Genomic DNA, 26,136 nt, shown 5'->3' with positions numbered 1-26,136 from the left:
TCCAGGTTTCCTCCAGACGTGACYCTTGGCATTCAGGCCAAAGAGTTCAATCTTGGTTTCATCAGACCAGAGAAACTTGTTTCTCAGGGTCTGAGAATCCTTTAAGGTGCCTTTTTAGCAAACTCCAAGCGACCTGTCATGTGCCTTTTACTGAGGATTGGCTTCCGTCTGGCCACTGTACTATAAAGGAGTGCTGCAGAGATGTTTGTCCTTCTGGAAGTTTCTCCCATCTCTAGAGAGGAACTCTGGAGCTCTGCCAGAGTGACCATTGGGTTCTTGGTCACTTCCCTGACCAAGTCCCTTTTCCCCCGTTTGCTCTGTTTGGCTGGGCGGGCCAGCTCTAGGAAGAGTCTTGGTGGTTCCAAACTTCTTCCATTTAAGAATGATGGAGGCCACTGTGTTATTGGGGACCTTCAATGCTGCAGAAATGTTTTGGTACCCTTCCCCAGATCTGTGCCTCGACACAATCCTGTCTCAGAGCTCTACAAACAATTCCTTTAACCTCATGGCTTGGTTTTTGCTCTGACATGCACTGTTAACTGTGGGACCTTAACTTGGAAAGGCACCTGTCTATTTATGTTCAGTCAATTGAATATACCACAGGTGGACTCCAATCAAGTTGTAGAAACATCAAGGATGATCAATGGAAACAGGAGATGCACCTGAGCTCAATTTCGAGTCTCATAGCAAAGGGTCTGAATACTTATGTAAATATATATTTTTTATTTTTTATTTTTTTTGTAACACATTTGCAAACATGTCTAAAAACCTGTTTTCGCTTTGTCATTTTGGGTTATTGTGTGTAGATTGAGGAGGAAAAACATTTTATTCATTCCATTTTAGAATAAGGCTGTTACAAAATGTGGAAAAAGCGAAGGGGTCTGAATTCTTTCCGATTGCACTGTACATATGTGTGTGTTTTCAAGATATCATCCTAATGTTAGATAAAACCCTATCTAGAACTTAATGGGGATCTTAGCTTATGTTCTGGGAATGTTCCCAGTTTGCTGTGTGCTGTCTGAAATAGTCAGCTGAGAATCACCCCCATCTCACCTGATGGAAGAAGAAAGTCTGCTGACGTGCATCATTTGTCTCCCTCGATGATGTTTATCACCACAGAAAGAGGTATAGGCAGGCAGACATTCATCACTGGATAGAGAGGAAAAGTAGTACATTGTCATCAACAGACTTGGTATTGAGCAGATGGTTTGGGGAATGATGTCTCTGCTTGGTGATTGACATCAGAATACCTCACTGAATGGCAATGATCTGGTCTGTTTCATTGTAAGGACTGTCTCTCTACACCATGTGTCTATCCTTGACAATCAGACTGTCTTTGTTACTCTCCCGCAGTAGCATGCCCATGCACACTCATGTGCATGTCACACACACACACACACACACACACACACACACACACACACACACACACACACACACACACACACACACACACACATACATATCCTCTCAATATACTTATTACAGGCTATGCTAAAACCCTACAGCCCAACCTGAGTACTCCGTTCTGCCACCTCTTGGCCCTCCCACACCTACGAGAGGGCAGCTTCTGCTCAGCCCAGTCAAAGCTCTTTTCTGTCCTGGCACCCCAATGGTGGAACCAGCTCCTGCCCATCATCGAAAAACATCTGAAACCCTACCTCTTCAAATAGTATCTTAAATAATCCCACAGCACCCCCCCCCCCCCCCCCGCACCCCCTCCTCAGCATCTGCTAAATGACTAAAATGTGAATGTTTAGAGGTTACAAACAAATTAGGTGTTGAAATGGATTGGGTAACAAACCCATTCCACATTTTATTATCGATGACAGAGCTGTAATAGTGGAAGTACTGAGTGTTGACTGATTGGCTGTACTTTGTGTGTTCCAGCTAGCCAGACACAGCAAGTTCCTGCAGCAGAGCTTGAGGCCGCCAGCGGCGGGGCTGCTGCTGAACGATGACACGGAGGGAGACGACGCCCTTGGTTACTATGCCAACCACACCGCTCAGATAGAGGTAGACCTCACCCAGACAGTCTTCATCCAATCACATCATCCTATTATCTCAACCCAGTGGCAAAAACTGGGTAAAACTGGTTGAAATTACGTCATGATTTTTATTTCAACCAGTTTTTGGTTGTAATGACACCAAATCATCAAATTTTGCTCGATGGAAAGCTACAGGCCTCTTCTGCACTTTTGTTTGCTCTGGGGTTTGTGGTATATGGCCATGGGCTGTATCCAGGCAAACTGCATTGCGCCGTGCGTAAGAGCAGTCCTTAGCCGTGGTATATTGGCCATATTCCACACCTCCTCGGGCCTGATTGTTTAAATATACAGTACCAGTCAAAAGTTTGCACACAGCTACTCATTCAAGGGTTTTAATTTATTTTTACTATTTTCTACATTGTAGAATATTAGTGAAGACATCAAAACAATGAAATAACACATGGAATCACATAGTTTCTTCAAAGTTGCTACCCTTTGCCTTGATGACAGCTTTGCACACTTTTGGCATTGTCTAAACCAGCTTCATGAGGTAGRCACCTGGAATGCATTTCAATTAGATATTAGATATACCCCTGAAAGTACAGCTACTTTTGTTCTTGGTCTTAGGGGTATCATATCATGTTCTTTCCTCAGATTGTGCGTCACYACCGCACCATGGAGCAGATAGTGTTTCCAGTGCCCAACATCTGTGAGTACCTGACAGAGGAGTCCAAGACGCGCGTGTTCACTACAACCGAGAGGGATGACCAGGGCAGCAAGGTCAACGACTTCTTCACGCAGTTTGACGACCTCTATAATGAGATGCGCTGGCAGAAGAAGATACGCAGTAAGATACAAAGTATTTCACTGATTAACAATTCTGGTGGTGAAATAATGGCTACATTGTGATACAGGGATATTAACCAGTTGTCCCGTGTCTCTATAGATAACCTGGCTCTGTTCTGGTTCTCTCGGCACATCTCTCTGTGGGGAAGCATCTCTTTCTACCTAGCCGTTCTAGTCAACGTGGCCGTGGCTCTCTTCTACCCCTTTGGAGATGACGGAGATGAAGGTGTGATGTCCTACAGCAAGTTCTTATTCATTAGGGACAGTTTGAAATATATAATGTCCTCATCTGCTTGCATGTGCCTCCCCTATCAAGGTGTTTTTGTACTTCCCTTATGCACCACGCTTTTCTGCACGCTTACTATACCACCGGTCAATATAATCTACCAGTCGACTGTCTATCCTGCTCTTTATTTATAGTGACAATAGTGGTAGTTGGATTGTGTGTCTAGCCCTGTAATTGGTTAATCATACCAAACATAAAATAATTCAATTGTGACCGACCGGCTCGATTCGGTCTTTATGTAGCAAAATTGGAAATAGTGTTTTTTACATTGGATAAACGAGACTCAGCTATAAAATTGTATATCATACACTACAGTTGAGGAACAATGAGAAAGTAATTCTGCTTTGAGAGTTAATAAACTTGTAACCTCACTTTTGAGAAAATAGCCGTTGAATGTTTTGGTACTACTACTGGAGGAGAGCCCTTCTTTGGCTACACCCATTCAGCATCGTTCACACCCTTTTAAGCTTTAGCCCCACCCATCTCTTTAAGGATTCACATGTGTACTAAACAACCGAAGTTTTTCAAGGCTGGTTTATACTACGGATGTGTTTGGAAATTTAATCTGGAGTGGCTGAGTGTGCTCTGGGTGTTCGTAAACTCAGAGCGTTGCCAGATTGGCCATTCGAAAAATTCAGAGCGTTTCGTTCTCTGAGCGTTCTGGCTGAAAAGTAGGATTGATCCGAGCATTCTGACCTAACAACAGCAGTCTAGCTACTTCCAGACACAAATGAGAGAACAGCTCACTCTGACCATTTTACTCGCTCTAACAGAGCTGGTTAGGCTGTTTTAATGTTATCCAGAACGTTGGTGACTGCAACTGTGCTGCTGGCAATAATGTAATTATGCTTTTTTTGGCCAAAGTTACCTGACACCAACCATATTCAACGTGTGTTGAGCGTTCGTAAATTCGTCAGTTATTCTGCGCTCTGGCACACTCAAGACGAGTGCCCCGAAATCGGTGTAGATAGCCAGAGCGAATTTACCAGCTATATCTATCGAAAGTTGTTGCAGTGACAACATAAACATTCTATTGAAATAGTTACTTGCATGGTGCAGTCTTTTGTTTAGACATGTAGCTAGCTAGCTAAACAATGAACCATAATCCCAACTCATAACATTACTACCCTGCATGAATCTGAAGGTAGCTAACCAAACAGGTTCAATGTTAGCTAGCTAACATTAGGCTTAAACTAGAAATCCAAATGGCTCTGAGATATGAATAATATTACTACYCAGATCATACACATAACGTTAGCTAGCTAGCCAGCCTATTAACTTTAGCTAGTTAGTTAACAGTACTCTTTTACTTGAAATGAAAATMACTTTCTGACAAAATTAATAATGTGAAATATCTGAAAATGTAGACTATCCATCTATCTCGACTCTCTTACCCGTATACGTGGATGGACGCTTCTCCCTCTCTGTCACGAATGTCGTGGTTGTCCATAGTTTGAAAATGTAATCCGAAGCCTTCTGTGTGTTCTCTTTTCGACTCCATCTGCATATTTGCAGTCAAACACCAGAATTTTCTCCATCTCCTTAGCTATCATACTCGAATTTCACTATTTCAAAACTCAGTCCTTCAGAGAGTGGAGAGCAACACTTATGCAGTTCTACTACGTGATATCTTTAAAAAAAAAGCTGTGTTAGAAAGTATTAACAACACATACTGACCAGCTCATATTATAAACCGAAGCATGCTACATGGCAGACCAATCCGAACTCCTCTATCGGCATGTCCAGCCCACTCATTATCTTAGCCAATCATGGCTTGCAGGAAGATTTCGGTATTTTTTCCATGGCTAAACCAACTAGGCTCGTAATTTAACAATTTTATTCATATTTACAGATGGCACACAAGTTTGTTATTAAGGCACATGAAAGTTCACATGTTCCAGAAGGCAATTCTGCCAAAAAACACATTTTAATAAAAAWAAAAAAAGGTTTTGTTCAAATGACTGTCCTGTGAAGTAGTGAAGCGTGACTTACGCCTAGTTTCCTGAAACGAGTCACAATTTTCTATATAAATCTACAAGATAGAGGAATAGCTGATAGGCAGTGGAGGCCAGGTGCTTCATTGCACATGAAAGAACAGTGAAGACACGCAGCTCAAAAAGCTCCCCTATTGATCTTGTTTTAGGGACAATAAAATTATCCTACCTAGACTAGCCTACAACACCACAATCCAATGAATAATTGCATAGTTTTTTTCTCGTAATCACAATTCTACTCAAGGCTGTAAACTGCAGTGAAAATGTCATTTGAATAATGGCGCAAAAGCCCTGTTATATGAATGTTTGATTCCATTCATTCCATTTGGATCAGTAGTGGGTCTACTCTCAACAGTTTACGTAAAGGCACAGTAGCAGGCCAGTCTGGCTGTATTTTTACTTCTGATACTGATGCGCTGTCTGTTGCCGATCATCATTCTCCCAAGTCACCCTGGCCACAGGCCTATGCTCCCAGCAGGCCCAGTTATTCAGGAAAGCTAAACASGAGCAGCCATTCCTCGACCTAGACCCTAACGCTTCAATATAGCCTAAATATTTGTCATTTAACTTTTTAAATGTATTACCATTTGTGTGTGGCATAAACACAACTAGTCACAATATTTTAATCTGATTATACTACTTAAAAAGTCTCCTGTAGGCTGTCTGTACATGTTCATCCATTCCACTCTAATATAATTCCAGCATTCAAACTGTGCAACTGCCATTCGATTCATGAAAAGAGAAACACCAAAAATAGTAATGACATTTGGAGATTGTCAAACCAAACCATCGATGCTGAGTAGGGAGAGATGCATTTTCATTTTTTWATATTTTTATATTCGCTACTTGATTGTGTTGTTGAAAACGCAAACCATTATGATAAGCGCTCGAAGTCGGTAATCGGTATGCAGTTGTGTTGATTATTGGTTTTGTGTGGTGCATTGGCACAGAAACCTGTTGGTGGAAAATTTGTTGCATATATTTGTATATAATTATAAACTGGGTGGTTCGAACCCTGAATGCTTATTTGGCTGACAGCCGTGGTATATCAGACCACGGGTATGACAAAATATTTATTTTGGTTGGTAACCATTTTATAATAGCAATAAGGCACCTCTGGGGTTTGTGTTATATGGCCAATATACCACAGCTAAGGGCTCCTCGTGCCTTTTTGCGTAATATAGCATCAAATTGTGTAAATCAGATTTCCCCCCAGCTGATCATTGTCTGCAGCCGGCTCTGATCGTAGTGTAATGAAACAGGCAGGGAGAGTGAGCTCGTCCGTGGTGGTCAGCAAATCCTCAAACTTCTGGCCTGTTAGCCCTGCTGAAGTCGTAAAGTTGATATCCACATTTATAAACACAGGGTTGCTACAGGGTTTACAGTACAAGAGAATGGTCATGTGAAAATATTTTTTACGTTGGGGAGGGGGGTGCATTTTTTCCGACCTGTCCCTTAGGGCACATTGTAGCAAAAAAAACACGAAAGKAAGCGTTTCTTAWTGGACATGTTCAGTTAGTCCCTACCTGTTTTTGGTCCGTTTTCTTCCATTTGATGCCTAATGAGCACGACCCAGTAATTCCCAAAGGGTCCCAAGTGGCTCTGGAATCCACTAGTGAGTTAAGCTGTTTATCTTAGGTGAAGGCTAAAGCCTGGATTGTGGCTGGAAACATGACTTCTCATTTCATGATAGTAATAGAGAAATCTAAAGGTAGATCATGATGCAAAAAGTTAAGCACAGAAGGAAAGTCCCAATCTTGTATGGCGAATTCTGCATGGTCATGTGTGTGATAATCACAGTAAATGTTGGTTCATGTGCTAAGGCAACAGTGTTTATGAGATGCACGAGGTCAGTGGTTTGGATATCACCAGTCTTCCCTTTGGGCCATTGTTTGACATTCCCCACTGTTGCCTGTTGTGACTGTCTCTCGAGAGGCAGAGAACCTAGAGTGTTGTGCCAAGTGCTAGACTGGTCCCAGATTTGTTTGTGCGGACTTGCCACTTAGCTATAGGCTTGTCCCCAACTGGCAATACGGCACAAACAGATCTGGGACCAGGCTATAATGAAGCACTCTGCTCTGTTGCATAATACATGAACCCAAAGGCTTCAAATGCAAATCTCTGAACAGTGTGAATCTCTTCATCTGTATTTGTTGTTTGTTTACTCCGTGCCCAGGCATCCTGCCCCCCTTTGTGTCCATCCTGCTGTGGGTGGCGTTGGTGGTGTGCACCGCCATGCTCTTCATCCTGCCCAAACCAGGGAGTGTCCGGCCCTTCCTTGTCTCTGTCATACTGCGCTCTATTTACACACTGGGCCTGGGCCCGACCCTGCTGCTACTGGGGGCCGCCAATGTAAGTACAGCAAAGTCAAATACAGACAAAATTGTTTTAAGTAAATGTACAGTGTAATACTAACAACTCCTGTTTTGTAATCTCAGCATCATCTTCTATTGAAGCCATCTTTCAGTCCTCTTTCCTCTGCTCTCTCCAGCTCCTAAATAAGATAGTGTTCCTGGTGAGCTTCGTGGGCAACCAGGGGACGTTCACGCGGGGCTACAAGGCGGTGGTCATGGACATGCCCTTCCTCTACCACGTGGGCTACATCATCGTCTGTATGCTGGGCCTCTTCGTCCATGAGTTCTTCTACAGCTTCCTGGTTAGTGGAAACAATCTCTGCAACACTTCACCATTTAACTTAAAATAATACAAGAACTTTATATTATTATTGCTTATTTATCATTTTAAATATCCATTCAATGAACTGGATTAATTTAACTTGAAAGTACTTGGTTATCATTCGGAAAACATAAAATGGACGTTTAACAGTGATCTTGATTAAGTCTGGACCTTTCTTGGTGCCATGTGATCCCGGGAGGTGGTTAWAGTGTGGTTCCATCATTTAGCTTCATGGTCTCCTTGTTCCCCCACTTGAACCAGGTTTTTCAGACACAGCTGCATTTGCAGAAAGCCACATCCTCTCCTACTTTTGCTGTTGCTGTTCGGAAGCTATGTGATGTCTGGTTCCTTTACAGCTCTCCTAAAGCTGTGTGTGCCCGTGTGTGTCCCTGTGTCTGCATTTGTCTGACTGTGTGTCTGTCCCCCTCAGCTTTTTGATCTGCTGAACCGCGAAGAGACCCTGCTGAACGTGATCAAGAGCGTGACACGTAATGGGCGCTCCATCGTCCTTACGGCTGTGCTGGCCCTCATTCTGGTCTACCTCTTCTCCATCGTGGGCTTCCTCTTCCTCAAGGACGACTTCCTCATGGACGTGCAACGTCTGCCAGGTCAGTACCCATAGACGTCCCCTTGTCTACAGCCCAGAACCCTGTACTCTATTCTAGGTGTCTGCACTAGAAACCACAGTCACCCCCTACTCACTACCTTTGCCTCTATACCCTACCCTAGGTCTCTGCACTTTTACCCCAGTTCAATTAGTACTAGTACCAAATGTTCCTCAACTCCTTTACTACCCTAGGTCTCTGCCCATTTACTCTGTTCTGTCGCCCCCCTGCTCCCCCACACTACCCCACCTTCCTCAGCCTGTCCTGCTGATCGCTGATATTGTCACTGCTCAGTATAAGGTACATGATCTCTGATGTTGCTCCCGAACACCTCTTACACTGGACTGTGGTCACATAGTCTCCCCATTAGTCCTGCCACCCACCCACCCACACCTAACCGTTGCCCTTCAATACCCACACCTGACTGGCCAATTCTATGGCCCTCGATTGTAAGAACTTCCTCATACAGCCAGTATACAATCTGACCACTATCTAATGACATCAGTGCAATTCATTTTGCCCACTGGGTAGTAGGGCTGRGTGATTTTTGCACGTTAATCCAAATGCCTGTATCGCAGAATCAAGGTTTCTTTGTATTTTTCATTTTTATGAGCGTTTATGTCCGCTTGTTGTCTTTTTGGTCTCGTCTCGTTCGCTCCTTCTGTGCTGTGTGCACCTTCCCATTTACACCAGATATATGTATATAATGACGAGATGCTTATGTCTCTYCCCTAACAATAGGAGTTGTTGTCCCAAAGGTGGGAAGGCAGGTGACAAGCGTAGGTTCAAAATAAGCGCATATTAAAAGCATTGAGCTTTTTTTATTTGGACAGATTTTGGCAAGAGTGAAACCACTTGCTTCTCCTCTTTCTCTGGTTTACATACACACCCAAGCCCACTCTGACAAATGGTTTCGCTATTTGCATTTGAGGTTTGGTCCAACAGAATGGGTCATATGGACACCGAAACACATGGAGACATTATTTTACTGTAATAGAGGAGAAGTTAACCTTTCGACCCATACAATGTTTATGTTTCAACTCCTCAAATTTCGAGCAGATCAGACACTACTAAAATGGATGTGTCAATGAACATTCATTCTGGAAAAACAATGGCCAGTTTGTTGCGCACGTTACGCTACCACGTATCGCTAGCAGRATTTTAGTCAAGTAAAGATTGTTATACTGGCTGTTTAGTCTGTATTTTATAAACGTGCAATAAGTATTAAACAATTATATAAGGAATTGCCAACTCGTTCTCATTCTGAGAAATAAGGTAGGACACTTGAGTTCAACCTCTGAGCAAAGTGGACAGGCTAGCATGCTGTTCAAACATTTGGAGAAGGACAGAATGGTGTGTTCATAACAATTCAACTGTTTTACCTTGTTAGCTAGCAAATAGATCCAAGTTGACTAAACTTAAAATATAAATATCAGCAGTCTACTCATTAGCACGTGGGCTTGTGCTTGAGAGATTGTTTATGAGACCGGTGTTCATTTTCTATAATGCCTGCTACGTTATTAGTGAAGGTGCATTATGCATGTTTCTGGTCAAATTTGTAACAAAAAGGGTATTTTTTATAAACAAACCTGAAAGCCAGATATGTGATTAATGAAGAAAAAAGAAGAAAAAAAAGTACAACTYTTTAACCTAGCAGTTAAGAGAGTTGGGCCAATAAGAGGTGACTTCTAGCTAAGTGGATGGGTCACTGTTGTCTAGACATGTACTGACGACCGTATAATTAGTAATGCAATCGATTTCTGTGATACTAATAATATTACTTAACAGATCATACACGTAACGTTAGCTTGCGAGCCAGCCAGCGAAACGGTACACTTTAACTTGCAATGAAAATAATTTTCTGACAAATGAGATATGTATAATATCTGAAAGTGTAGCTAGCTAGACTCTTACCCGTATACATGGATGAACACGTCTCCCTCTCTGTCACATATGTCATGTGTTCTCTTTTTGACTCCCTACACATATTTGCAATCAAACAACATACTTTTCTCTAGCTCCTTAACTATCATATTCTGCTTCCACCGGGCATTCTACTGATTTCAAAACTCGGTCAACATCTTCGTGACAACAACACTGTTGATCGCCATTTCTTCCCCATCACTGTCATCAGAAGACTCTACAATATCTGGTTTAGTGAAGATGTTTTTACCAAAATCAGGGATTTCCTCATTGTCAGAGTCAGCATTGCACCATCGTCCTCCAGTAAGTAGTCCATCACAACCTTTTCCTACTGATCTTTGTCAATAGCGCCTGTTAAATTCAGGGCAGCACTTTTGCAGTTATTCATGATATCTTTCAAAAAAMCTGCGGTAGAAAGYATTATCTACACATACTGAGCAGCTCATGTTATAGACAGAAGCAAGTTAGCTACATGGCAGACCAATCTGAACTCATCTTTTCGGCATGTCCAGCCCATCCATTGTTTCAGCCAATGATGGCAAGCTGGAAGGTTCCTGTCTTTTTCCGTGGCTAAACCAACTGGGCTCGTAATTTAACCATTTTATTCGTATTTACAGATGGTATACAAGTTTCTTATTAAGGTATATGAAAGTTCACATGTTCCAGAAGGCATTTCTGCCAAAAACCGCATTTTGGTAAAAAAATGTTTACATTGAAATGCCTCTCCTATGAAGTGCGACATACGCCTAGTTTCCTGAAACTAGTCACATTGAAACAAAGCGTGAATTAAAAGTACGAATTTCGGCYCATCGTAGCACCATTAGGTGCAAAAACTCGACTTACCCAGTTGCGGCCCACTTGGAAGTGGGCCGCAACTGTTTGGAAGCAAACCACTCGATTTTGTCTCTACGTTATATTGGCATCAAACATGTTACCGTCCCTAGGAGAGGGGGTGACCTCGATAATTTATTGTTAAAACGAGAGGCTGCCTGGATCTTTAATTTAAAGACCCTTGCTCCCTTCGGTCTCAACGTAGACTTTGATATGAAGCCATTCTTGTGATTATTGTGATTTTGCTATTGTAAATGTTTGGCCTGTGTAGCCAAATTTTTATCTATGATCGTGCTCTATCCATTTGTTTTTTGTATGCTGTTTTAATATATGAGAATTAACCAATGATATCAGGCCACACCCGACCATGATTACAGACACCTGTGTGTGTCTTTTGATACTATATAAACGAGTCACCCCGCAGTGTTTGTCATTATACCCTGATGAAGACAGCATGTATGTCGAAACGTTGGACATTACATTTTTGCATCTGATCTCCTAGGGTGTGCGGCTCTCCTTTATTTTTCACGTGTTCCACTCCGCTAGCCAACACCTCGCCTAAATAGAGGTGTGTTTCTTTCACCTCCAGAAAGCATATCGGTCAAAAAAATGCATTTTGATATGAAAATAAATGTTTATGTTCAAATGCCTCTCCTGGGAAGTGTGACAAACGCCTAGTTTCCTGAAACTAGTCACATTTTGTTATAGCCTGAATTTAAAATGGATTAAATCAAGATTGTGTGTCACTGGCCTACACACACAACACCCCATAATATTCTAAATGGAATTGTGTTTGTAGATTTTTTTGTAGATTTATTTTACAAATGAATGAAAAATGAAAAGCTGAAACGTTTTCAGTCAAGCCTAAATAAGTTCAGGGGTCAAAATGTGCTTTAAGTCACACAATAAGTTGCATGGACTCACTCTGTGTGCAATAATAGTGTTTAACATTTTTAAATAACTACCTCATCTCTGTACCCTACACGTACTGTAAGTACACGTACCCTACACGTACACGTACTACACTTATCTGTAAGGTCCCTCAGTCGATTTGTAAATTTCAGACACTGATTCAACCACAAAGACTAGGGAGGTTTTCCAATGCCTCGCAAAGAAGGGCACCTATTGGTAGATTWAAAAAACTAAAAAGCAGACATTGAATAACCTTTTGAGCATGGTGAAGTTATTAATTACACTTTGAATGGTATGTCATCACACCCAGTCACAAAAAATATATAGGTGTCCTTCCTAACTCTGTTGCCAGAGAGGAAGGAAACCGCTCAGCGATTTTGCCGTGAGGCCAATGATGCATTTAAAACAGTTGCAGAGTTTAATGGCTGTGATAGGAGAAAACTGAAGATGGGTCAACACTGTCGTGTGTTTGGCTATGCCGGAATAAGTGATATGACATGCTATTCTATAAAATAATTTATCTGTAATATTACCTGATTAAGCTAATCATGTAAATGTAATTAACTAGAAAGTTGGGGCACCACGAAAGAATGTTTATAGAGCTGTTATCTTCCGAATAAACTCTTAAAGACCTGGTAATCTTTTACCTCAATAGCAGTCAATATTTAATCATCACCTTATTTCAGTCTCATCTGAACATTGTAGAATTCTTGGTTATCTTCACGAACCCTGGCTAACAAGTTGAATCCGCAATACAAACTTTGGTTAAATTATTTATTTACTAAATACCTAAATAATCACACAGAATTACATAAACACAGAATGGATCATACATTGATTACTAATTATGTCCTACAAGAAAACGTCCCTGGGGGACGYAACCTGTATGACGGAACCTGTATGACGACTGGTTACACAAAGAGAGGGGGTTGGGCTTGAATGAAAGCACGGGAGGACTGAAGAACAAAGGGAGAAGCTATGCAATCGTAAATACAGAATCTTATGCATTCTAAATAACTGCCCATTTGGAAAATGCAATAAATATTTACTCTGAGCTGCGCTTCAATAGGTTGGTTGTAGATGGAAGGCCGTGTTGCCCAAGAGAGATCTTCTTTGTCCTTTGAAGAGTGTCTCTGGTGGTAAACTGGATACGTTGTAGTATCGTCGCTGTGTGGTAGACTGGATACGTTGTCCGTCCTTTCCTAGCCCACGTTTACAGCGGCAGCTGCTAACTCATCGGCTAGGAGGTATCACTTCTGGAGTAAATAAGAGTTCAGAGTTCATACCAAGTTGCCATACTTTTAGCGCATGCTATATTCTGGCTGGTATAGTCGAAATTCATCCTTTCGGCGTGTTGATCGTCATCCTCACGTTGAAATTCGATGCTAATTTCGTTTGGTTATTATCTTATTATCAGCCCTTTCAATGTGGGGACCGGCGTCCTCTCTTCCTCGGAACATAAAGCCCTTGACAAACATTTTCGTCAAGGGCTTTATATAGGAGGGGAGAGAAGGGCGTGTTTCATAACCAATGTCTGTTCACATGGGCAGGGCCACTGAGTTGAGCATAGTTTACTCTATGACAAACCATTCTCTCATTAAGAAGCTAAATTACATTTAATCTTTTCACAAATAGTTTCACATTTAAATTGCACAACAATTCCATGTAAATCTGATAACTATAATGTGTAGACTTTCCAAGATACAGTTTATGTCGTCCTATCATCAGTAATAATGTCTCAGACGCCAACTGATCTGGCATCAATATTAATTTAGTACCAACGCATATTTTCAGCTGGTTGGATTACCGAAATATGGTTCTTTCCCCCCCACCTTTTGATGTTCCCAGACTCTCTATGCTTAACAAAGCTTTTCAAGAGTCCTACAGTAGAGTCAAGAGAGAGGAAAGGGAGAAAGGTATTTTTGGGGCTGTCATAAAACCTCACCCACAGGCCAACGTCATGACAACAACATTGTAGTTACTCCACAATACTAACCTAAATGACAAAGTGAAAAGGAGGCTCTGTACAGAAAAAAAATATTTCAAAACATACAGTCGTGGCCAAAAGTTTTGAGAATTAAACAAATATTTATTTTCACAAGTCTGCTGCCTCTGTGTCTTCAGATATTTTTGTCAGATGTTACTATGGAATACTATACAAGCATTTCATAAGTGTCAATGGCTTTTATTGACAATTACATGAAGTTGATGCAAAGAGCCAATCTTTGCAGTGTTGACCTTCTTTTTCAAGACCTCTGAAATCCGCCCTGGCATGATTGTCAATTAACTTCTGGACCACATCTTGACTGATGGCAGCCCAATCTTGCATAATCAATGCTTGGAGTTTGTCAGCATTTTGTGGGTTTTCTTTTGTCCACCCGCCTCTTGAGGATTGACCACAAGTTCTCAATGGGATTGAGGTCTGGGGAGTTTCCTGGCCATGGACCCAAAATATCGATGTTTTGTTCCCCGAGCCACTTAGTTATCAATTTTGCCTCATGGCAAGGTGCTCCATCATGCTGGAAAAGGCATTGTTCGTCACCAAACTGTCCCTGGATGGTTGGGAGAAGTTGCACTCGGAGGATGTGTTGGTACCATTCTTATTCATGGCTGTGTTCTTAGGCAAAATGTGAGTGAGCCCACTCCCTTGGCTGAGAAAGCAACCGCACACATGAATGGTCTCAGGATGTTTACTGTTGGCATGACACAGGACTGATGGTAGCGCTCACCTTGTCTTCTCCGACAAGCTTTTTTTCCGGATGCCCCAAACAATCGGAAAGGGATTCATCAGAGAAAATGACTTTACCCCAGTCCTCAGCAGTCCCCTCCTGTACCTTTTGCAGAATATCAGTCTGTCCCTGATGTCTTCCTGGAGTGAAGTGGCTTCTTGCCGCCCTTCTTGACACCAGGCCATCCTCAAAGTCTTCGCCTCACTGTGCGTGCAGATGCACTCACACCTGCATGCTGCCATTCCTGAGCAAGCTCTGTACTGGTGGTGCCCCGATCCCACAGCTGAATCAACTTTAGGAGATGGTCTTGGCGCTTGCTGGACTTTCTTGGGCGCCCTGAAGCCTTCTTCCCAACAATTGAACCGCTCTCCTTGAAAGTTCTTGATGATCCGATAAATAATTGATTTAGGTGCAATCTTACTGGCAGCAATATCCTTGCCTGTGAAGCCCTTTATGTGCAAAGCAATGATGACGGCACGTGTTTCCTTGCAGGTAACCATGGTTGACAGAGGAAGAACAATGATTCCACCACCCTCCTTTTTGAAGCTTCCAGTCTGTTATTCGAACTCAATCAGCATGACAGAGTGATCTCCAGCCTTGTCCTCGTCAACACTCACACCTGTGTTAACGAGAGAATCACTGACATGATGTCAGCGGGCCCTGTTGTGGCAGGGCTGAAATGCAGTGGAAATATTTTGGGGGGATTCAGTTAATTTGCATGGTAAAGAGGAACTTTGCAATTAATTGTAATTCATCTGATCACTCATCATAACATTCTGGACTATATGCAAATTGCCATCAAAATGTACATCCTGTTTTCAATAAAACTGCAAAGAAATTGCCAAGAAATGAACTTTGTTTTTTATTTTTATTTTTATTTTTTATTTTATACTTTATTTAACCAGGTGGGCCAGTTGAGAACAAGTTCTCATTTACAACTGTGACCTGGCCACGATAAAGCAAAGCAGTGCGACACAAACAACAACACAGAGTTACACATGGAATAAACAAATGTAGAGTCAATAACACAATAGAAAAGTCTATATACAGTGTTTGCAAATGAATGTAGTTAGATTAGGGAGGTAAGGCAATAAATAGGCCAGAGTGGTGAAATAATTACAATTTAGCAATTAAACACTGGAGTGATAGATGTGCAGAAGATTGACTGTGCAATTACAAATACGGGGTGCAAAGGAGAAAAACAATAACAATATGGGGATGAGGTACGATGGTGCAATGGTCAATGATGTAAGCTGCTCTGACAGCTGATGCTTAAAGTTAGTGAGGGAGATATGAGTCTCCAGCTTCAGTGATTTTTGCAATTCGTTCCAGTCATTGGCAGCAGAGAACTGGAACGAAAGGTGGCCAAAAGAGGAATTGGCTTTGGGGGTGACCAGGGAAATATACCTGATGGAGCGTGTGCTACGGGTTGGTGCTGCTATGGTGACTAGTGAGCTGAGATAAGGCGGGGCTTTACCTAGCATAGACTTATAGATGACCTGGAGCCAGTGGGTTTGGCGAAGAATATGTTGCGAGGGCCAGCCAACGAGAGCATACAGGTCGCAGTGGTGGGTAGTATATGGGGCTTAATGTGAGTCTGGAAGGAGAGTTTACAGTCTAACCAGACACCTAGGTATTTGTAGTTGTCCACATATTCTAAGTCACAACCGTCCAGAGTAGTGATGCTAGACGGGCGGGCAGGTGCAGGCAGCGATCGGTTGAGGAGCATGCATTTAGTTTTACTTGCATTTAAGAGCAGTTGGAGGCCATGGAAGGAGAGTTGTATGGCGTTGAAGCTCTTCTGGAGGTTTTATTTATTTTACCTTTATTTAGCATGGCAGTTAAGAACAAATTCGTATTTTCAATGACAGCCTAGGAACAGTGGGTAACTGCCTTGTTCAGGGGCAGAATGACAGATTTTTACCTTGTCAGCTCGGGGATTCATTCTTGCAACCTTTCGGTTACTAGTCCAACGCTCTAACCACTAYGCTACCTGCCGCCCCAGGTTAGTTAACACAGTGTCCAAAGAAGGGCCAGAAATATACAGAATGGTGTCGTCTGCGTAGAGGTGGATCAGATAATCACCAGCAGCAAGAGCGACATCATTGATGTATACAGAGAAGCGAGTCGGCCCGAGAATTGAACCCTGTGGCACCCCCATAGAGACTGCCAGAGGTCCGGACAACAGGCCCTACGATTTGACACACTGAACTCTGTCTGAGAAGTAGTTGGTGAACCAGGCGAGGCAGTCATTTGAGAAACCAAGGCTGTTGAGTCTGCCGATAAGAATGCGGTGATTGACAGAGTCAAAAGCCTTGGCCAGGTCGATGAATACGGCTGCGCACAGGTTTGTCTTTTATCGATGGCGGTTATGATATCGTTTAGGACCTTGAGCGTGGCTGAGGTGCACCCATGACCAGCTCGGGAACCTGATTGCATAGCGGAGAAGGTACGGTGGGATTTGAAATGGTCGGTGATCTGTTTGTTAACTTGGCTTTCGAAGACCTTAGAAAGGCAGGGTAGAATAGATATAGGTCTGTAACAGTTTGGGTCTAGAGTGTCTCCACTTTTGAAGAGGAGGATGACCCGCGGCAGCGTTCCAATCTTTGGGGATCCCAGATGTTACGAAAGAGAGGTTGAACAGGCTAGTAATAGGGGTTGCAACAATTGCAGCAGATACTTTTAGAGAGGGTTCAGATTGTCTAGCCCAGCTGATTTGTAGGGGTCCAGATTTTGCAGCTCTTTCAGAACATCAGCTATCTGTATTTGGATGAAGGAGAGATGGTGGAGGCTTGGGCAAGTTGCTGTGGGGGGTGCAGAGCTGTTGACCGGGGTAGGGGTAGCCAGGTGGAAAACATGGCCAGCGGTATAAAAATGCTTATTGAAATTCTCAATTATTGTGGATTTACCAGTGGTGACAATTAATTTAAATTGGTTAATAAATCTATGGCGACTTCAAAATGGCTGTCTAGCAATGATCAACAACCGACTTGACAGAGATTGAAGAATAAAAATATATATAATGTGCAAATATTGTGCTATCCAGGTGTGCAAAGCTCTTAAAGACTTACCCAGAAAGACTTACAGCTGTAATCATTTCCAGAGGTGATATTGACTCGGGTATGAATACTTTAAAGTATTTTTACTTAAGTAGTTTTAAGGGAGATCTTTACTTTACTATTTGTATTTTTGACAACTTTTACTTTTACTCCACTACATTCCTAAAGAAAATCATTTTTACTCCATATATTTTCCCTGACACCCAAAATTACTCGTTACATTTTGAATGCTTAGCAGGACAGGAAAATTGTATAATTCACACACTTATCAAGAGAACGTCCCTGGTCATCCCTTCTGCCTCTGATCTGGTGCACTCACTAAACTCAAACGCTCCGTTTGGGTTATTTTTCCACCACTGTATTTTTTTTGGGGGGGGGGTAAATTTAAAAATAATAATCATCATATTCAGTCTGTAACAGAAAAAAATGTGGAGTAGATCAAGGGGTAAGAATACTTTCTGAAGGCGCTGTACGTTAATACATCTTTGCATGGAGAAAGAATAGCCTAGGCCTTTGCTCAGTTCCCAATTTGGCTATGTGTGTGTGAGAGCTTTCCAGAGCATGAGTGCATGCATGCGAGAGTGTGTCTGTGTGGGCGTGTGTACGTGCTCTTGCACAGCGCTCGGGCAGTCAGAGGGAGAGAACCTGCCAGCACATGTGCACCTGTTGCATAATCTGGAGCAGTGGCTGTGCAGCGCAGCACTCTCTTATGTAACCGGCTGGGCTGGGGGGTGGGGGTGTGTCTGTGCAGCCGGCTGGGGGGTGGGGGGTGGTGTCTGTGTCTCTGTCTGTGCAGCACGGCTGGGGGGTGGGGGTGTGTCTGTCTGTGGGCTGAGCTGTCTGAGGGCACTGCAATTCTTAGTGCAATTTTTGACAAATGAAAAAGACCTAGCTAAAAGACAGTCAACAGAGCTCTTTAAGTTGCAGTTCATTTTCTCAAATCGTGTTTGTCCGTTTATCAAGGTTTATAATGCATATTACCTCTTTATGTGAGTGTTATACCACACAGTCCATTGGCCATAGGTGAAGCTTGGMACAAACTGTTTGATGGTGAAATTATTTGGGTTTATTGAAATGTGCCTGAAAAGAAAATATATGTTTGGGACCATCTGAAGCAGCGAAGAGAGAGGGTTGTGAGATGGGTATATACTAGAATCTCTTACGAGAAAACGACCTCCAGGCATGGACCCTATTAGACAGAATTGGTTGTTACAAAGTTGTCACTATATGTGATCAGTCAATTTGAGACGTTCTCACAAGTCGCTACGTTTACATGCACACCAATATCCCATTATTATTCGGTATACTCAATTATCGAGTTGACTTATATAAACATCATATGCCGTTCACAATCACCCGAAAAAGTTTGTATCCCGGTTATGAGAAACCTGCATAAAATGCCTGGGATATTCTTATCTTCGATGGAATACTGTGGCATGTAAATCTCTTATCCCATTTAATGTTGTTTATTGCAGACTGTTTTACGCATCCCATTGTGTGATGTTTTCATCTGATTGTCAAACATCACTTTAAAAAGTAGGCTACCTGCACAGTTCCATCCACCATAATAATTTGTTTTGCTGATACTCCGTACTGGACATWATAGACTACTGGCTAAGGCTACTTTCACCCCTAATTTAGATACGTTTCTGCTTTTCATTTCCGACATTTGGTAGGCCATTTCTTTGTCAACTATAGTTAGAAGAGAAGTTGCATGTATCTGTCATAACTTTTTGCCCTAGAAGACTAAATAAAATAGTGTTCACCAGAATAATGTCTTATATTGATAAAATGAATACATTGGTAATCTAGTTAACAACGGTAAAGTTGTCTGTTTCGTTTAGGGAATGGGGAGTAACACACAATAACTCCAAAACAGTGGAAAGATTGTTCCTGTGCAAAATGTCCAAATGTCATCAGTTTGACCGGTTTTAAGGAAATTAAAAGCTGAGAAAACGATGAGACACATTTATGATAAGTCTTCAGTTGGTTTTGGGTGCATATTATATGTGGTTAAAATACTGTCTGCTTGCCAAATGTCAAAGATAACACTTTACACGTGCATTCACATTTTCTCGAGATGTTCATTGAAATAAATAATATTTCTCCACTCCTGTTCCCAAGATAATTTCACTGCAAGAAATGCATAATTCTGCAGGAGTTAATATTATATTATTTTACATGTGAGATGTTATAGGCCCACAGTCAGTGTCCACATTTAAGTTACTATTCCATTTAACCCATATGAACTTCAATTAGGAATATTCTGTTTATTTCTGGAGACAGGGATACTCGTGAGCAGGATATCAAAGGTGCATGTAAACAGCTTATCCCAAATAAGACCCTTAATTGGGTTATGAGCTACTATCCGGACTACTTTGCGCATGTAAACGTGGTCAATGTCATAACCAGCCTTCTCACAACCTATTTATAATGTTGTGACAACGTTATGTTTTAGTAGTGATGAGGAGGGGGGAGCACCCTGCCCCATCTCCCCAGCTTCCCTACTCCCTGTTATGGTCTCAAGGGTCCCTGGTCGTGACTCTCCAGCCCAGGTGTGGACCTCTTGACTCTGCCTGTCTCTCATTATCACAGTCAACAACTGTTGAAAAGGATATGAAGGGCCTGTTGAAATGTCAGTATTTTCAAACACACATAGCCACCGGCCTGCATCTGCTGTTATGTGCTGGATACGCAACTACTGCTAATGTGATTAATGTTGAGTCTATCATGACTGGTTATGAGTAGATAACATATCTATCCTCCATGACAAAAGGGGCATGTCTGCTCCTTGTTTTGCTGCAACCTTTTTAATAACGTTTATAGATTATGAAATATTGATGAGAACCTTCAAGCGTCTCTTCTCTAGTAACCTTCGCAAAATCATTTCTGTATATTGTCCTATTGTTTTGTTTTCAGTTGGACTTTATTTTTTCCTGCTTTTAGGGAAACTGGAAACACTAAAAGATGGCCGAGCTCCCTCCGACAAGTGTTTGAAAGACGGCTGCCCAGACTACTTACCCACGTCTGTCACCAGTAAGTTATTATCACCAACTAAGTCTCTAAAATGACCCCCTTAAAAGGTATTCTCCCCTTGTCTCATTAGCATTTTCCTCTGTGTATAATTGACAATGCAGCAGGCTTTAGAACTCTCCATGTCAATTCCGTTTAGCCAACTAAAGGAGCTGTGTGTGGTCAGGTCTGGGCAGGTCTAGTGGTCCATAGCCGCTGCCTCTGGAGCATATGTACAATGTACTGTAGCGAACATGGGTTTGAATCCGGCCCTCTGCCCTTTCAGCACTTTCTATTCTACCTATCACCTCTATCTCTCTTTTTTTTGAGGCCATGTGATATGAACAGCCAACCACTTGTCCTTATCATGAATGTTTTATCTAACAGCATTTGGCACATGGATCCCCAAACTCAATGTCCTGTAACAGTGGTTCCTAATCAGAACAAGGCTAGTTCAGTCAGTTCTCAGTCCTTCATGTTCAGTAGCCCTCTAGGTGTGTACCTGTTCAGGGAGCTGTGTAAATGTGAAGTGTTGGCTACTCTCTCTAGTCAGTTAGCCTCTGGAAGGTTCCACGCTGAGGAAGGGTGTTGAGACAGGGTGTTAGAGGCAGGATGTTAAAGCAGCATCCTGGAGAGGGAGAAGCAGAGGGGATGACTCATCGTACTCATCTTTGTTCTCCAGCCCAGTGTGTCCATGGATCACAAGCACTTCAGGGGCCTCTACACGTGTCCTAACCCGCACTTCTCTCCGTGCTATTTCTATCCCTCCATCTCTGGCTATGTTTCACCCTCTCAATCTCTCCCTTGCTTTTTTCTATACACCCTCTCTTTCATTTTTTTCTGTCACGTAGAGGGGTCACATCATCCCATGTGTTCCTTTTGTTTAAACTCTTTCATCCTGTGTTGAAGTCCTACATCTACTATTGTGAAGGGATTTCTACCTGTGAAAGTTTTAGAATTTTGTCAGAATGTTTTTGAATTATAAACGGGTCACTCATTGTCAGGAACATCTAGGACACTACTACCTTTGTTGTGTACATTTATCATTAGTTTCGTACACTATTTTTGTGTCCAGTGATGGTGGAGGAGAACGATGGGACGGAGCGTGTGTGTGACACTCTGCTGATGTGTATCGTGACGGTGCTGAACCAGGGCCTGAGGAACGGAGGGGGAGTAGGAGACGTGCTGAGGAAGCCTTCCAAAGACGTGAGTGACCTGGTACAATCAATCAGTTGATCAATGAACCAGTCAGCCAGTAATTGATATTTGGGGGGGGTGGATTGACTGTTTGTTTTACAAAAAATATAGAAAGCAAAAGACCAAATCTTTTTCATGATGATGATTATGATAATGGTATTAATTGGGATGCTGATTATGACGATGCTGAGTATGATGATGATGCTGATGAATATCACTTTTTCATTGTTTCTCACTGGTCCTCTCATTAACCAGGATCCTCTGTTTGCGGCCCGTGTGGTGTATGACCTACTGTTCTTCTTTATTGTCATCATCATCGTCCTCAACCTCATCTTCGGCGTCATCATCGATACGTTCGCCGACCTGAGGAGCGAGAAGCAGAGGAAGGAGGAGATACTGAAGACCACCTGCTTCATCTGTGGTGGGTACACAGCCCTACATAGCACTTCATAACTCCACATAGCACTACATAACACTATGTAGAACTACATGGCACCATACAGCACTAGAGCACCACATAACAGTATATAGCACTACATAACAGTACATAGCACTACATAACTGTACATAGCAGAGAAATACAAATAGTACAGTTCTGTTGCTTTATTTGTTACCCTTCTGTGTGAAACTGTGGGGGGTTTTGTATCATCATGATGAAAACTCAGTAAATAGTGTCATTCTACAGTAAATTTCTTGCATCTTGCAACTTTGGTAGCAATACCCATTCGACTGTCTTGGAATGTTAGAAAAAAAATCGAACTTGCTATATTGTGCTTGCTGCCTGTAGATATCAGACATTCATATGTGCTGTAGATATACAAGACAGGATGGAGGCTCTAAAATATGGTTAAGAACACGGAACGGTAAAGGAACGGTAAAGTGAATTGTTATCAGAGTGTATAAGTACTGTTTCACCTCTCTCAGGGTTGGAGAGGGATAAGTTTGACAACAAGACAGTGTCATTTGAGGAGCACATCAGGTCGGAACACAACATGTGGCACTACCTGTACTTCCTGGTTCTGGTGAGGGTGAAGGACCCCACGGAGTACACTGGCCCCGAGAGCTACGTGGCCCAGATGATCAAGGTGGGTAGTTAATTAGCTACCTCTATGCTRTACACATGTCTTTACCTCAACACACAGGGTCTGTGTTGCATGACAGAAGGGTGCGTGTGTTTTATCACCAAGGTACTGGTGATGCAATGATAAGTCAGGATTTTATATTTGAGCCCCTACGCTGAATGTGAAAACCGTGTTGGAACGATAAATTCACGCTCCTTGCACACACAAACACTACGTTTGTCCTGACAGTGTATGTGTATGCAGTAGCCATAGCGTCTGAGTGTGTGTTTCTCCTCCTCATCTTTGTCCTCAGTAGCCAGACACGGTGTTCCAGTCTGACTGTGAACCCCCAGCCTCTGCAGCAGACTCAGCCAAAAAAAGAGAGAAAAAAACACCCAAAACGTGACTGAGAGTCACCCCCCCCCCCTTCCCCCTGCCCAGCATCAGTCTCCCTTTCTTCTCTCTTCCTCTCCTTTTAATTATCTTCTCAGACTTGGTTATAAAGCTACAGTGCAGTACTTCTCTCAGGTTTCACAGAAACTAGTGACTGTTACTATTATACTCTGACCTTCTCCCCTCTAGGGTTGTAGTAGTGTGATACTCAGACCTTCTCCCTTCTAGGGTTGTAGTAGTGTGATACTCAGACCATCTCCCCTCTTAGGGTTGTAGTAGTGGTGATACTCGACTATCACATACTCCTTCTCTAGGGTTGTAGTAGTGGTGACTCTGAGACCATTCCTCCGTCTTAGGGTTGTAGTAGTGTGATTACTAGACCTTCTCCCCTTAGGTTTGTAGTTGTGGATTACTCGGACCTCCCTCTAGGGTTGTAGTAGATGTGATTAACTCAGGACCATTCTTCCCTAGGTTGTTAGTATGTTGATACTCGGACCTCTCCCCTTGGGTTGTAGTAGTGTGATACTGCAGACCATCTCCCCTAGGTTGTAGTAGTGGTCTGAACCCCTAGTGTAAGTATGTGATCTACCAGACCATCGTGCGCCTCTGGTGGTAGTAGTGTTTGGATACTCAGACCATTTCTCCCTCAGAGTGGTATCAGACATCCCTTGTAGTAGGTAGATACTAGCTCTCCCTAGGGTTATAGTTTGATATATAATATAAAGGGTGGAGGCATCAGCTCACTGTATGTAATGAGTGGCTGCAACTGTCTGGAAAAGAAGCCATACAGAGGAGCTTTATGTATTGGGTAGGTATTACTGAGCATCGTAGGCTTGTCATGAGCATGAATATTCCCCCGATTATTCCTTATAATTCATCTCAAAATGATTCTGACTACTACCAGCGATTTTTGAATCTGTTCAAATGTTGAAACAAAGAGATACTTAACATATGATATGCCTTGTTATAAAACATTAAAAGCTCATTACATGATTATAACATGTTATAAAGCATTATAGCTGGATTGCTTTAAGTAAAGGGTTACCAAAGGTGTTTTAGATGGTGCTCAAGAGGTTAATGGATGTAAACATCATGGTGGTGATTTAACATTACGACATAATGGAGAGCAGGATGATTGTATAACAATGCAGATTTGCATAACATAATTGACAACTGAATCTATTTTAACATGTTTTTATACAAGGTGATGCGTCTCTTCTGACGGCAGTCAGTCCAAGGTACTAGTGCATGGTGACGTCATGGTGAATCTTTTATGTAGGGCCTATAAGCACTGTGGATTGCAGAATCCCTGTTAGTGTGTGTGTGTGTGTGTGTGGTGTGTGTGTTGTGTGTGTTGTTGTGTGTGGAGTGTGTGTGTGTGTGTGTGTGTGTTGTGTGTGTGTGTTGTGTGGGTGGTGTGTGTGTGTGTGTGTGTTGCATGCTTTACAGTGGCATTCGGAAGGATTCAGACCCTTAGACTTTTTCCACATTTTGTTACATTACAGCCTTATTCTAAAATTGTATTACAATTTAAAATAAATTCCTCATCAATCTACACACAATACCCCATAATGACAAAGCGAAAATGGGTTCTTGGGAGGTGACCAAGAACCCGATGGTCACTCTGACAGAGCTCCAGAGTTCATCTGTGGAAATGGGAGAACCTTCCAGAAGGACAACCATCTCTGCAGCACTCCACCAATCAGGCCTTTATGGTAGAGTGGCTAGACAGAAGCCACTCCTCAGTAAAAGGTACATGACAGCCCGCTTGGAGTTTGCCAAAAGGCACCTAAAGGACTCTCAGACCACGAGAAACAAGATTCTCTGGTCTGATGAAACCAAGATTGAACTCTTTGGTCTGAATGCAAAGCGTCACGTCTGGAGAAAACCTGGTAATATCCCTACGGTGAAGCATGGTGGTGGCAGCATCATGCTGTGGGGATGTTTTTCAGTGGCAGGGACTGGGAGAGTAGTCAGGGTTGAGGGAAAGATGAACAGAGCAATGTACAGAGAGATCCTTGATGAAAACCTGCTACAGAGTGCTTAGATTCACCTTCCAACAAGACAACGCKCCTAAGCACACAGCCAAGACAATGCAYGAMTGGCTTRGGGACAAYTCTCTGAATGTCCTTGAGTGGCCCAGCCAGAGCCCAGACTTGAACCCGATCGAACATTTCTGGAGAGACCTGAAAATAGCTGTGCAGCAACACTCCCCATCCAAACTGACAGAGCTTGAGAGGATCTGCAGAGAAGAATGGGAGAAACTCCACAAATACAGGTGTGCCAAGCTTGTAGCGTCATACCCAAGAAGACTCGAGGCTGTAATCGCTGCCAAAGGTGCTTCAACAAAGTACTGAGTAAAGGGTCTGAAAACTTATGTAAATGTGATATTTCAGTTTTATTTTTTGCAAAAATGTATAAAAACCTGTTTTTGCTTTCTCATTAGCGGGTATTGTGTGTAGATTGATAAGGGGGGYAAAACTGTTTAATTAATTTTAGAATAAGGCCATAACGTAACAAAATGTGGAAAAGTGAAGGGGTCTGAATACTTTCTGAATTTTGTGTGTGTGATTTATCACAGTGAGCACAGAACCAGCAGGTGTACTGCAGCCACAGCTGTGTTA

General features: G+C 42.4%; 1 protein-coding gene across 1 annotated transcript in view; it reads left to right on the top strand.

Annotated features, from left to right (window-relative positions):
- Positions 1 to 26,136, top strand: part of LOC111960994 (inositol 1,4,5-trisphosphate-gated calcium channel ITPR2-like) — a 162,637-nt gene that overhangs the window by 116,202 nt on the left and 20,299 nt on the right. Inside the window, exons 47-56 of the mRNA XM_070443090.1 lie at positions 1,891 to 2,016; positions 2,643 to 2,835; positions 2,935 to 3,060; positions 7,291 to 7,466; positions 7,606 to 7,770; positions 8,221 to 8,398; positions 20,796 to 20,885; positions 21,937 to 22,067; positions 22,314 to 22,479; positions 22,983 to 23,143. Coding sequence (XP_070299191.1) covers positions 1,891 to 2,016; positions 2,643 to 2,835; positions 2,935 to 3,060; positions 7,291 to 7,466; positions 7,606 to 7,770; positions 8,221 to 8,398; positions 20,796 to 20,885; positions 21,937 to 22,067; positions 22,314 to 22,479; positions 22,983 to 23,143 — 1,512 coding nt within the window. The remainder of the gene's footprint in view (positions 1 to 1,890; positions 2,017 to 2,642; positions 2,836 to 2,934; positions 3,061 to 7,290; positions 7,467 to 7,605; positions 7,771 to 8,220; positions 8,399 to 20,795; positions 20,886 to 21,936; positions 22,068 to 22,313; positions 22,480 to 22,982; positions 23,144 to 26,136) is intronic.

This window comes from Salvelinus sp. IW2-2015, linkage group LG4q.1:29 (assembly GCF_002910315.2).
Source record: "Salvelinus sp. IW2-2015 linkage group LG4q.1:29, ASM291031v2, whole genome shotgun sequence".
Classification (NCBI taxonomy): domain Eukaryota; kingdom Metazoa; phylum Chordata; class Actinopteri; order Salmoniformes; family Salmonidae; genus Salvelinus; species Salvelinus sp. IW2-2015.
Note: the sequence above shows the minus strand (reverse complement) of the source record. Positions and strands in the feature narration are given on the sequence as shown.